The sequence below is a fragment of the Gekko japonicus genome, unplaced genomic scaffold (genome assembly GCF_001447785.1).
Source record: "Gekko japonicus isolate JY-2015 unplaced genomic scaffold, Gekko_japonicus_V1.1 scaffold1665, whole genome shotgun sequence".
Taxonomy (NCBI): Eukaryota; Metazoa; Chordata; class Lepidosauria; order Squamata; family Gekkonidae; genus Gekko; species Gekko japonicus.
In genome coordinates this window covers 226,485-240,449 of record NW_015176502.1, presented here as the reverse complement: position 1 = coordinate 240,449, position 13,965 = coordinate 226,485, and the positions used below count along the sequence as shown (strand labels likewise).

At 44.4% G+C, this 13,965-nt stretch overlaps 1 protein-coding gene across 1 annotated transcript in view; it reads left to right on the top strand.

Moving 5' to 3' along the window:
- The window catches only part of ACBD6 (acyl-CoA binding domain containing 6), a 184,234-nt gene that overhangs the window by 99,324 nt on the left and 70,945 nt on the right, over positions 1–13,965 (top strand). Inside the window, exon 7 of the mRNA XM_015427323.1 lies at positions 6,099–6,188. Within this exon, the coding sequence (XP_015282809.1) occupies positions 6,099–6,188 (90 nt within the window). The remainder of the gene's footprint in view (positions 1–6,098; positions 6,189–13,965) is intronic.

Below are 13,965 nucleotides of genomic sequence, written 5' to 3'. Positions count from 1 at the left end.
CTGACCATAGCAGAATAGAGCGGAACTACCACCTCCCATGATCTGGACACAATGCTTCTGTTAATGCATCCTAAGATTGCATTTATTTAGGAAGTTGTTATGTGGGGTCTCCAGATTCCCGCTCAAGTAATCTGTGCATTTGCGCAACCTGCCCCCCTTATCTGCAGCAGGTGTCTTAACTTGCTGTGTCATCTTGGTCATTTTTGAAAGGCACTGAGTGGGAAGGTGCATGACTCCACCTGGCCATGGTCATGCACAGTCTGAGCTCTGTTTGAGGGAAAGATTTCTTCGTGCCTGAAAATTGACTCTGGAGGTTTCTGAATCACCGGCCATAAAGTTCAGCAGTACAAGTGCACAGTTGATAACTCATTGAACAACAGTTACAGGGAAGCAGCCTGGTTTTCTGATCATCTTATGTAAAACAAACTTTATACTGTTTAAGGTTTTTATGTGCATTTTCTGTCTTGGTGCTTCATGGGCAGGTTTTTTCCTTAGCTTGTTGCTGTGGAGGATGGCTTGCAAAAATTCATTCCCCATACCAGCTCTGGCCACATGATCCCCAAGTAAGTTTGTTAGTATTGTCATTCAAGCGCAGAGCAAGGAGTGCAGTGTCACGTCTTTTAATGTTCTCGTGGCAGCAGTGGTGTGTGGGCAGCCAGGAGTGAGGGCTCTGGAGGCGGTACTAGTGGGATGAGACTGGAGCTCAGACAAAACTTCCAGAAAGAGAGACAGACAGACAAAAGTGATCATTACGTAAGAGGAGGCAGGCACGTAGTATCTAGAGAGCCTTTACAGGTACAGCCAGCATTTGCTTGTTGGCTGTGCAAAGACCCAAGTCTGACTTGACCATTGATGGGCCAATCTAGACAAGATGGACTGATCTGTACTCAGATCAGGAAGGATAATGCAATTGTTTCTAACCCTGAATAGCATGCCACAGGGTAGGTATACTCCTCAGTTCTAGTTTCTGACAATTCAATTGGTAGTAAGCAATATATCTTCCTCATCTAGTTTGGTGTAGTGCTTTGGAGCACGGATTCTAAACTGGGAGAGCCGGGTTTGATTCCCAACCTGTGCTCTCCTCAGTTCTTTGCCATGTAGCTGAGTGCCTTAAGATTCAATAATTTACATACTTGTAATGTGAGTTGTTATAAAGAGTCATTGCCAAAACCCATTCTAATTCAAGGTTAATTAGTGTACCATTAAAATAATGTGTTACAGAATTAATTACTGGTTGGGTCAAAAAGTGAGTTGAAAAGCTTAATGCATGATGTCTGAGATGGCATTTTCCCACTCAAAATAATCACATCTGCTGTGTTTCAGAATAGCATTCAGAACAACAAGTTGAATTGGTTTGTGTGTGTGTATCATCCTGTCCTCCCCAACTTAAAACTAAAATTCTGCTTGGTAGAAAAAGTGAAATAGGCCTGTGATGTGCAGCCTTAAAAACCAATAAGATTTAATCCCAGCATAAGCTTTCATGAACTAGAATCCACTTTGTCTGATGTGTGTTACTTACCCAGAGGAGTGGGCTTGTTTCCATGAAAATTCTTCAGTTTCTGTGTGTCACAAAGTCCTTTAGGTTCATGAACTTTAAAGGTACTCGTTTCCCTGTACGATCCATGTGTGGTGGCCCCCCACGGGGAGACAGTCTCTTCCTGTAATTGGTTCTGTTGGTTGGAAGTTGTGAATGTAATGTAGAGAAAGGATGTCAGATGTTGGATCTCAGATTTTGGATTAGAGTTTTCCTTTAAACCCTAGATGGAACATCAGAATAAAAACAGGCTTCACAGTGTTACCCAAATCAGTCTTTAAGCTAACAAGATTCTTTGCCGACTACATTAGTTTTAAGGAAAGTATTTCCTAATATGATGCCCCCTGTCATTATACACACGAGGAAACTTAAAAGAAATGAAACTCAGTGACTTCCCATTCAGACAATAACATGACCTGCCGAGGTCATGTCATCTACAGATGTTTACAACTTTGACTGAATTTGAATACTGTGCGTTCAAGGATTAATTTATGTGTAATTTGGTTGCCTCTTTTTCCAACATGCTAGATACACATTTATAAGAACAAATAAGCAGCAGAAGAATGGCAGTGCTTTCTCACTTAAGGATAATATCCTTCTATATAAACTGGTTATGCAAAGTCAAACCACACTTCAGAATAACCAATACATCAAGTTCTTGCAATATTTTGTTTATTTAACAGTGTCTGATAACTGACACCTCTTGCTCTGAATTATTGCATCAAAATGTCTGCGCTGTAGCAATCTGGGAGGAGAGGAGCCTCAGCCCAGTGCAGGGAGCAGAAGCTTGCCTATCTCTCTCTCCTGAGCGATTGAGAGAGTCTGGGAAAGCAAGCCATGACACAGCAGCAGCAGCAGCAGAACTGGAGGAAGAAGCAGGAGACAGCCAGTCCCTTGCGGGCCTGATAGAAGCCCTCTGGGGGCCTAATTCGGCCCCCGGGCCACATGTTTGACACCCATGTTCTAGTACATCAAAGCTGTTGCAGTGAAATAATGATAGCAAGGAACTGTGTGTTATTTTTTAAAAATAAAACATGCTCCTGCAAATGTGGAGATTCATTTAGAGTTTCATTTTTATGAATACCTTAGTGTCATAAATTGATTTCTCTGCTGATTTAAAATAAGGTCCTCTGTGTGGTGATATGTATTTTTTGTGGTGGAAAGAAGAATTTTTCCCAATTTGTATCCAGGATCAGTTCCAGGTGAAGGAGGTACTACAGTGAAATTGCAGCATTTTCCTCCGGCTTGATGAGATACCTGGGTATTTGAGATAGAAAACTATGTTTTGGATGTTTGTCTAGTCCCAGTGACATTGGCAAGGGGAGAAATTTGCTGGAAAGAACTTTCTCTATTTCCATGCAATGGTCGTGGCCAACACTATACTTGACCAAGATATCTGTGACAGTCACTTCCCATACTTAATGATAGCACCTAAACAGGGGGAAATTATAAGTCAGAAGCAACTTGACGCTGGCTCGTTAACACACATACACATTAATGAAGTGGATTACAATATACCCTCAGGGACAGAGGGTAACGCAAGGGGAGAGTTTGTCAACTCGTTACCCCTTAACATGTGGGGGGTTCCTCAAGGGGCTATCCTCTCCCCAGTATTGTTTAACATCTACATACGCCTCCTCACCCAGCTGGTATGGAGTTTTGGGATGGGGTGTCACCAATACGTTGATGACATCCAGCTATATCTGGTAATGGGTGGCTACTCAGACACTGCCCCACAAAATCTGGCTGAGGGTCTAGAGGCCATGGTGGGGTGGTTGAAGAAGAGTCGGCTGCAACTAAATCCAACTAAGACAGAGGTGCTTTGTTTGGGGGGGGTGTCCGGGCTGGCGCGCCAACTCCCCACCCTTGATTGCATGCCGCTGCGATTGACACAGACTGTCAGGCGTTTAGGTGTGGTCCTGGATATCTCCTTATCTATGGAGGGCTAGGTCACGCATGTTGCCAAGCAGGCACTTTTCCTTCTGCACGAAGCGTGACAGCTGGCCCCTTTCCTGACTTGCCGTGACCTAGTCACAGTAATCCATGCAACGGTCACCTCCAGATTGGATTACTGTAACTCGCTTTATGCTGGCCTGCCCTGGAGACTGATCTGGAAGCTCCAGCTGATCCAGAATGCAGCGGCGCAAGTCCTGACAGGAATGTCACGAACAGCACATATTCAGCCTGTGCTGCCTTAGCTGCACCGGCTTCCAGTGGAGTACTGGGTCAGGTTCAAGGTTTTTGTACTGACCTTTGAAGGCCTTAAGCAGTCTAGGACCGGCATACCTGCAGGACCACCTCCTCCGGTATGTCCCCAGAAGAGTGTTACGCCTTGCCGAGAATAATTTATTGGTGATTCCCGGCCCAAAAGACATCCAGCTGTCCTCAACCAGGGCCTCAGGCTTTTCCCACCCTGTCCCCAGCCTGGTGGAACTCTTTGCCAAATGACATCCCTGCTCTGCGGGACCTTATCTGGTGCCGCAGGGCTTGTGGGGCAGAGATGTTCTACCAGGCCCTTGGTTGAGGACAGCAGCAGTTACGACCTTGGCTGGCACTTCCTCCCTCCTACTCCCACACTCCCACGCATCCCCCTACAAGACGGGGACAGTTGGAGGTACCGACGCCATCTGAATGCTGTACCATGAATTGTTTTAATCAGTTTTTAAATTGTTGTTATTTTTTTGGCTATATGTCTTTGTTATATGTTTTTATTATTGCTGTTCATCGTTCAGAGCCCTGAGTATTCAGGGACTGAGTGATTTATAAATCCAAATTATAAATAAATTAATAAACTGTCCCTTTGCATCCTTTACAAGCATTCTTTAGAACACCCCTCCCACCTTCTGACTGTGATAAAAGGACTCAAAGATCTCCTTTCCTGCTCGTGTCTGATAAAGGGAGCTTTGACTCTTGACAGTTTATACCCCGAAACTTGTTTTCTAAGGTGCTACTGGATGCGAAACGTAATTGTTCGTCTTTGTGTCTTCTGTGCAGTCCCACCTGCCGTGGAGGAGAGAATTCCACATGCTTCTAGAAAGCGCCTTTGATGAGTGCCCCCCCTCCCCTCCCATCAGAGCTGGAGACCTTTCCCCGCTCATTTGACCGAGGGAAAGGGGGCACTCTTCCTTCTCTTTCTGCCGTCTTGGACAGAGAGCATACCACAAGGTTCTCCCAGAGAAAAATCACCTCGGCTGTTTTTCTTTGTGGTTCTTGTGAGCAGATTCTCAATTGTGATGGCCCTTTTTAAAAAGTGCCAAGCCTGCGGCACAAAAATGGCACAAAACAATGAGCTCTTCAAGTGTTTGATGTGTTTGGGGGAAGAGCATAATACCGGCACCCGCCAGGCTTTGCCGTCTCTTCACACCAGAAACGTTCCAATAGTGGTTAAGTGTGCGGACTCTAATCTGGGAGAACGGGGTTTGATTCCCCACTCCTCCACTTGCACCTGGCTGGATGACCTTAGGCAAGCCGTAGTTCTGTCACAGCTGTTCTTGAGAAAAAGCAGTTTCTGTCAGAGCTCTCTCAGCCCCGCCTACCTCACAGGGTGCCTGTTGTGGGGAGGGGAAGGGAAAGGAGTTTGTAAGCCGCTCTGAGACACCTTTGGGTAGTGAAGGGCCACGGGATATAAATCCAATCTCCTCCTCTTCTCCACAGTGCCTGAAAGCGGCACTATGGGGGAAATCTTGGGTGTTCTGCCGAAATTTTCAGAGCCCACCCCAAAGATATCCCACCCTTGCAAGGGCTTATGGAATCCCTTTTTATATCCCAAAGGGAGGCGACTCTGAATTCTGGGTCGTCTTCCTTACAGTAGTATTATGGGATGGCATGCCTGGATTCTATCAATGTTCAAATGTGTGATTCGAGTGTCAGCCATTGACTCAAGGTCACTGACTGATGTCCTAGATTATGTTGCTACAAGAGCCCTTATGCAATGCAGGTTGCCTACTTTCCCCCCCTTTAGACTACAGATGCCACTCCAAACAGTCCCTTGATTTTTGGAGGGCAGTAGTTTGAAGCTGATTGTTTGTGATGTCAGACACGCGAGCCACTGTGACTGGACAGGTAATTCTTTATGGGACATTTCAAGTATCTTTTGAATATATTAGAGGATTCCTGTTAAGAATGTGTCATACCCTAATCCTCAGTCCACTCTACTGTACAGAATAGACAAATGGAAGTACTTAACAGAACACTCAATTTACTTATGGAATTCACTACCACAAGATTGATGATGGCCACAGGCTTTGATAGCTCTTTAAAAAAATGTGACAAATTCAGGGAGACGCGTTCTGTCAGTGGCGGTTAGCTGTGGCGGCCAGATGGAGCAGTGTGCTCAGAAGAAATAGGATGGTCATCGCCTTCATGCACTGCATGTGAGCTCCAAAGGCATTTGGCCGGTTGCCGCTGGAAACAGAACCCTGGTGTAGATAAAAAGTTAACTTCCTGCAGCGCAAGCCCGAGAGATATGAGTGCATCTAACGAAATGCTTTGAAGAGCACAGCCTGTGGTCTGTTTTGCCACCAAGACTTTCATCTAACATCATTCCTTTGCTTGAAATTTCTAGGGCAGAGCTCTACTCCACTGGGCAAGTGACCGAGGACACAAGGAGCTGGTCTCCGTACTGCTTCAACATACAGCTGACGTTAACAGCCAGGTAAAGACTGAGAGAGTTGCGCCATGGTGTGTTCACTGCATTCCAAAGAGAAGCCAGTACAGCAAGATGCATTCAGACTTTCGGAACTGTATTACACTGCGTGTTCAAATTTGGTGTGTTTGCACGGTTTAAAGGCATCCCTCTAGTGCTGTAATACTTAACATTCTATGTCACACCAGCATAATGCTAGACTGCATATAGAACAAAGAAGCAACAGAATTCCTTCTGTCAGAATGTCTGGTCTGTCAGGGGAGGCAGATGAGAAAGCATAATGGTAGTAAGACAGGAAGAGCTGAGGGCCAAATCCCAGTTGTGCCTGCAACTGAGAAGCCTGTGTGACCTCAGTAGGCCGCTTGGGTGGAGGAATAGGCATGGCAAGGGGAGGCGTGGCTTAACCCTGTCCTCTTGTCAGAGGTGCACTTGAAATCATCCTTCCCAACTGCTTTGCTGAAGGACGATGTGGGGTCCGGTGGGTAGAAAAGAAGCTTGGGTGATTTTGTGTGACCAAATGATGGCAGGGAGACCTGAAGAGCCTCTTTACCTGCCATTCCTCCATTCATTCAATGGGCAGCATCCTTTGGCCATTTTTCTGTTTAAGAAAAGAAGAGTTGGTAGACTCTCTGGTTTCCAGCGTATTACCTAGCTTGGCCTCGGCAGTATAAGGATCAGCAGAACTGGGGCTATGGAAGTTCCAAAGTGGTTTGGCTGAAGTAGATTTGAAGGAATACTTTTAAGTGAGGAAAGATGAATGGCTTCTCTGCTTAACAGTGTCCAAGGGAGAAGGAAGTGAAGCTTATGTTTGAGCTTAGAAAACAAGTAAATGATAGAGAAGTGAGATATAGTTGGTAGAAGAGTACATTACACAGTAAGAGCCTAAAACCAATGCAGAGTTAGAACTAGCATTTTGCCTTAAAGAGGAGATGGGATTGTGGTTATGAAAGGAAAAGAGGTTTGCTAACTGGTTTGAAACACCAGTAAAAGAGGATTCTGCAGTAGCACAGTGCTAGAACACCGATGGGGGTTCAAGTCTTGAATGTTCTTTCCTGTCTTAGAAAATTAATTGGCTTTGTGCATCATTGACCCTGGTTTCTTGGGGAAGGGGCAGCTTTTCTAGATCTGAATTCTTCTAGACCTGAATTGTATCTCTATATTTTATTGTTTTATTAGCATGATGCACATTTATTGGCATGCCTGCTGCGCGGCATACTTTGTGAAAAAAGAAATATGTTAAAAACACCTTTCTGGATGTGAAATCATCATCTAAGTAGATTTTAGATGAGGTCTTACAATCTCAGTATTTCCTCCCCACTCCCTTTTTGGGGAAGGAGCCTCCTCCGGAGACCGTCTTTGTCGTTGCGTTTCGTCCAGACTGACCCTGCTAAAAGACTGTCAACTGCAGGAGGCGTTTAAATTCTCCATCTTGTTCCCATCGTTGCTATTACCGGCTCATTTTAAACTTGTCTTAATTTTTAGTTTAAATGCTTTTATGGTTGTTAGTGGGATATAAATCAAATAAATAAATTTCCAGGTTTTCTCTGATCACTATACTCCGCTATTATAACAACTAACTACCCACCCAGTATGTAAATGTCTGTGGTTCAAGGAATTGTGGGGTGGGGTGGAATGGCAGAGATATTCAGGGAGAGGGCAAGGCAGTCTTTGAATAGATGTATTGCTTTTAGAGTAAGTTAGAAGCTTCATTGTATCGTATTTTAAGATGTTGAATTTTTTAAAGAATTTTTTGTTAACTGCCTTGAGTAATTTTTGAAAGACAAGATAGAAATATTGAAACAGAAAACTGTGGTTCTGATAACCTGTAAGGGAGCTCATGGAATGTGTGGCATAACAGTGCCTCTAAGCATGTTCTGGGTGCTAAATGCATATTTGGTGCTAACAGGGAATGGGGGTGTGTACAAATGCTTATCGAGGGATTTTATTTTGCATTTTAATGATGCATATACAGTTTGCTGTTCTCATGCATGCGTGTTTCACTTGTGAGGCTAAAACTGTTTTGGTGGTAAAAGCAAAGAACTGAAGTAAACCTGAACCCCCAAGCCAGTTTAGAGAAGTATTTTGATCTGAACCCAATCTGAATGTAAACCTAAAACCTCTTGTCTACCTTGAACCTGACTTGAACCCCTAAACAAACAAGTAGTAATAGGCTTGAACTAAGCGGCTAAATAACCAGGCACTCCAGAGACACTTATTTTTTTTCAGTTAATGTTTTATTATGACTTTTGTGAATGATACATGCTTAATTAAAGAAGCTATACAGCTCATACAACTGAAATTAAAAACAAGATAGTGGTACATCAAAGAACAAGAGGCAGTTAAAAATCACAGCAATATAAGGATGTTGGATTACAGAATACAATAAGTAAATTTTAAGTTTTACCACATAAATAGTACTTCTATCAGCTTAGGGGTTTCTCATTGGGAAACCAAATATTCCAAAATGGGGAACCAGATAGAGGTAGAGTTAGAGAGTGAAGAGTGCTTGTCCAAATGCGGAAGATTGTCCACAAGCTTAGCCATAAGAAAAGTCCCCCAACTTTTTGTGCCAATGTGAAAGATTTGTGGCAATGACAGTCTTGGCAGCAGATAGAAGAAGAGAGACCCTTTCTATTTTAGAGGAAGGACATCACCTCGAGACCTGTCCATTCAAAAAGAGATTTTCCAGTGCAAAGGAATATCCAAATCTGTGATGGATTTAATCTGCTCCCGGAGACTCTTTTGAGGTGTATTGAAGGTTCCATCTATACTTGGAGAAACTATATTTCTCAGGAAGCCATCTGGAGAAAGGGAGAGGAACAGGAGGCATTGGGGTGGGTCCAGCAGAGGGTTTCCATCAACAGAAGGGAGGGGCAGTTTTCACTGATTCCACCCTCCCAGGGCAGACCTCCACGTCCTCCATGCTTTTACTGGCCGTGCCCCTGTCTTCCACCCTCCGTTCCACCGATTAAAAAAGACACACTCATGGTAAGTCCAATGTTTTCTTTTTTACTATAATGCTTGTTTATACAAGCTTGAGTCTTAAGTGGATAGGTTGAAACCATTGTGAAATCTGAAATCAAGCCTGTTAATTGTCCGACAGAATTGCAGATTCTGCTTCCCTAGGTCATCTTTTTTTTTGTCTTTTGAAAGAAAAATTATGTTCAGAATGGGCCTGTTAATATGAAACATACTTGTATTTCTCTTTCAGAAATCTAACATGGGGCAAAGTCTTCCCCACCCAAAAATGTAGCTTGCCCTGTGCCCCCACGCCAAATTTTCCTAGTGCTGCTATTGAAAAGGAACCCCTGTCTCTTTGTCCACTCTGGAAAACTAAAAAGCAGTGTGTTTTAGGCAGCTCACACACACTGTGAGAGAAGTAGGAACAACCCCCCCCCCCAGTTTGCAGTAATTTAGAGACAAAACTTCTTGTGCTGCTTATTGTTACTGTGGCCTCCACCAACAGAAAATATTTCATCACTTTTAACAGTAGGGAAAAGTGTTCTGCATTTTCAAAATAGCTTAGGGGCTTCTCTGATGAAGACCTTGGAAACAAACGCATTACCCAGAAACTTTGTTAGAATAAGATTACTATTGGACCTTCTTTGCAGTTTGTATCCTGTACTTTAAAGGTTGAACTTTGATAACTTTATTAAATTTCTAGTGTTTTTAAAGTATAGATGGATATGCTTGTGTAAATGCTTTCAGTGTTGTTATAGTATTATACACAGCCCAGTTCCTCTGTTGTCTCTTTAATTTGGCAGCTGTGCTTCTTTCATTATTTTCACCTGTTGCTGTAGAACATGTCGCATTTTCAAAATAGCCACAGGTACTAGTCTGCTGTCCAGTAAATGAAATAGAGGTATATAATGGATAAATCAGGATAAGAAAGCAACTTTGAGACCTGCGGCGGGCGGGCGGGCAGGCACTCACCCGAAGCTGTCCAAATCATATATGTTCCTAGCGCAGATCTGGAACCAACAGCCACCCACTAGGAAATGGCCTCTGGCTGAGGATTTAGATAATTAAACTACAAAAAATGACCCTTTTCAGCACAAAGCAAGGCTTCCCCCGTCTCCCCAAAATAGTTTTTTTCCCCTCACTCCTCCCTACTCCTGAAGCAATCACTACCTCTTTTCAAATGTACAATTAAAGGTAATTATCACCACTCCAAGAGCAGGACTGTGTCTTCCCCATTATCTGGAGGGGAAAAACTCAATTAGCTGCAGTTCATTAGTGTGGAATTTTTAAAAAAAAACCTCAAAAAACACCTTGAGACTGGATTTTACTTGCTACTCACGCCACAGCAACAAGTAATCTCTTCTACTGGCTGCAGAGGAGATGACCAACTCCTGGCCTTCTTGGATAACTCTCGTGCTCTGGACCCTTTTCTGTCTGGTTTCAGGCCGAGCTATGGGACAGAGGTGGCATGGCTTCCATTGATTATCTGTGTCTGAATGTAGACAAAAGCCTGGTCCTCATTGCTGCTCCTATTGGATTTATCTGTAGGCAGCAGTGGAGGCACTCTGGATTGGTTTAAATCATTCCTTATGGACAGGACTCAAAGGGTTTCCATTGGGGACCAGTTAACCTGTGGCATTCCTCAGAGCGCACTCTTATCTCCCATGCTGTTCAATCTCTATGTAACGCCCTTAGGAAAAATCATTCCTAGTGTTGGAACTGGATGTTGTCAATATGCTGAGAGTATCCAGCTATCCAGCTCTCTATTGAAATCTTCTGGCAGTGTGCTAAAGGTTTAGAGCCACTAGTTAAGCGCCTAAAAGTAAACAAACTGAACCCTGTAAAGATAGAGGTAAAGGTGGCTGGGAAGCCTGAGGTCTCGAAAGATGGGGTTCAGCTGACCCTTGCTGACTCAGTTAAGAGCCTAACGTTCTGTAGAACCCAGCGTTATTGCTAGAGAAGCAAACTAATGTAGCCGCAAAAAAACAACACCTTTCTTCCTACTCAGCTTAGCCCAGAAGATGGCCCCCCTACCTTGACTCGTCTGATATGGCTACATGGATCCATGCCATGGTAACCAGGGGATGTGCATTTGGCATAAACCGAGCCAAATAAATACCAACAAACAAACAAACCACCCAACCCTTGTCAGTATTTGTCAGGTATATTGAAAGCCGAATACAGATCAGAGATCTGTATTGGGCTCCCAATATAGCTGAGCCTGAAAACATCCAGTTTTATTCGGGCTTTTATTTGGGTCCATTAAGATATACCGAAAATTAGCTGCCAGCCATTTAAACTTAACAGATGACAGGTGGAGCTTGTCCTGTTGTCAGTTTCACTCCACCCCACCACCCCAAGCTGTGGGGAATGAAACACACCAATTTAATAGCTGGAAGGAATGGGTAGGCATTTAAGCATGCCTTCTCTCTTTCTCTTCTCCCCCCCCCCCATGGCAGGGAGGCTGGGAAAGGACTGGGAAGGCATTTAAGCATGCCTTCTGTCTATGTCTTTCCCTCCCCAGACACCCTGCCACTTCCACTGGTCAGTTTCACTCCCCTCCACTAGTCAACTGTGAGGTTTAAATGGCCTAAACCTAATAGCCATCTAGCTGTGAGTGAAACTGACCAGTGGAAGTGGCTGGGGGCTCTGGAAGGGAAGGCCTTTGAACATGCCCTCTTACTCTCCTTTCCCTCCCTGTGGGTATAGTAGACTCAAATACATTCAGAAATACCGAATATTTCCCGTGTCTGAATACTGTACTGGTATCAGTACTCAGGACATTTGCTGTTTACCGATATTTTTCGGATCTGATATACCCAAATCCGAAAAATACCAGTTTATTTTCTTGCACACCCCTAATGGTAACATTGAGACTAGATCACTGTGTTGCGCTCTATATTGGTCTCCCATTAAAGTCAGCTCTGAGACTTCAGTTGCGTAGAATGCGGCAGCTCGATAATTAGGAGCTAGGCAGAGTACGCCTATTACATCCGTTCTGCGGTCATTCCATTGGCTGCCCATCAGCTCCAGGCTTGATTCAAGGTACTGGTCATCACATGTAAAGCCCTCGTGGCCTTGGCAACTCATCTCTGAAGGAGTGCCTCTCTTCCTGTGCTGCATCAAGACAGCTTTGTTCATCTGGGCAGGTACTGCCCTGCAAATGGGCCAATCCCAATGCATGTGCATTCTCTGCCGTGGTCCCTGCTTTGTGGAATACCCTGCCGGAGGAGGGAGGCCAGGAAGGCTCCTGTGCTCCCTGGCATTCTGTAAATTACAGAATTGTTCAGGCATTTTATAAAGGTGATAGGCTGCATTACAAGGGAATCATACAAGAGACGTTTCAAGGAAGGGAACAGGTCTGTGGATTGTACTGCTCTATGGTATTTCTTATCTTTTTCTGGATGCATAATTTGTTCCCAGTCCATTGTATTTCTATTTCTGTGATACCCCTTTTTGTTCATATTTTGACTTGTTTCACACACATGCCCACACAAAGCTGCCTTATACAGAATCAGTCCACCCAGGTCAGTCTTGTCTACTCAGAGTGGCAACAGCTCTCCAGGACCTTCCCCATCACTTACTGCGTGATCCTTTTTAACTGGAGATGCCGGGGATTGAACCTGGGACCTCCTGCACGCCAAGCAGATTCTCCTCCACTCAGCCACGGTCCCTCCCCATTTCTGCAGTCTCGGCCCTATCTCATTGCTTATTAGAAGTTCATCCTGTTTGTTTCATTGACTTAGTGCGTAATCCACCTCGCGTCTCTGTGTGAAAGGCAGACTATCAATAATGTAAATAAAATAAAAAGAAACATTACTCTTGAAATCTGAGAGCAACTGATAATATTTTGTGATTTTCTTTTAAAGGCGCAATTCCTGTAGCGTGGAAACATTTTCTTATTACTAAATATTCTAGTGTTGCTCAGTTTGGGCCGTATCGTCTTGTGATAGAAGGGTCTCTCTTTTGCCTTTCTCCCCATAATGATAAAATCACATACAATAATAAAACTGCTACAGTTTAAGCAGTTCTGAAGATAGAGGGCAAGCATGTTTACAAAGCTGTTTGTAAAGGTGCTTGCAAACCAGTCAACCCGGGTTGGGGGAGCATTGAATACTGAATTTTTAAAGAAGTGTTTATAACTGATAGCAGCCTTTTTGTGACTGGCCCAAAGCTGCAGTAGATCAAAGCTTCAGTAGATCAAAAGGAAGGCAAGCGGAGAAACGAAAGTGAAGAATTCCCCATCCCCAGTATGATTCAGATCCATCCAACCAGTTTTTTCTGCTGGTGAAAAAGGAAGGAAGGAATCCCCTTTGAACACCAAAGGAAACTGTGCTGGAGGGGTCACAGGACTTGAATGGGCAAAAGGAAGGGGCAGAAGCAAAACGGAGTGAAAAAGCTTGCTGGATCCAACCTGTGACTTGTCAAGTTAAAAAAACAATAACGTAGCTTTCAAAAGCAACTTGGGTTCATATTTTGATACTCCAGAATGAACCTGTTATCTAAGGACCAATGAAAAAGGCACACGCAAAGTGCCTTATACTTCTGCTGTCATAGTCAGATAGTGGCTGTTCACCAGCTGTCAGGTCCCACCGCAATTCAACGGAGTACACACTTATAGAAAGGTACAAGAGGGGGACCCGCGATACTCACGGGGGGGGGAGAAGAGCTCCGTCTCCTCCATCCCCCCACGCTCGATCTCCCTGAGTCGGCGGCGGCAAGGCCGGTCCTCCCCCCCCGCGCCCGGCTCCGAGGCGGCGGCGGAGGTGACGGTCCTTCCCTCCCCTTTGCTGGGCTCGGCGGCGGCGGGGCCGGTCCTCCCCCT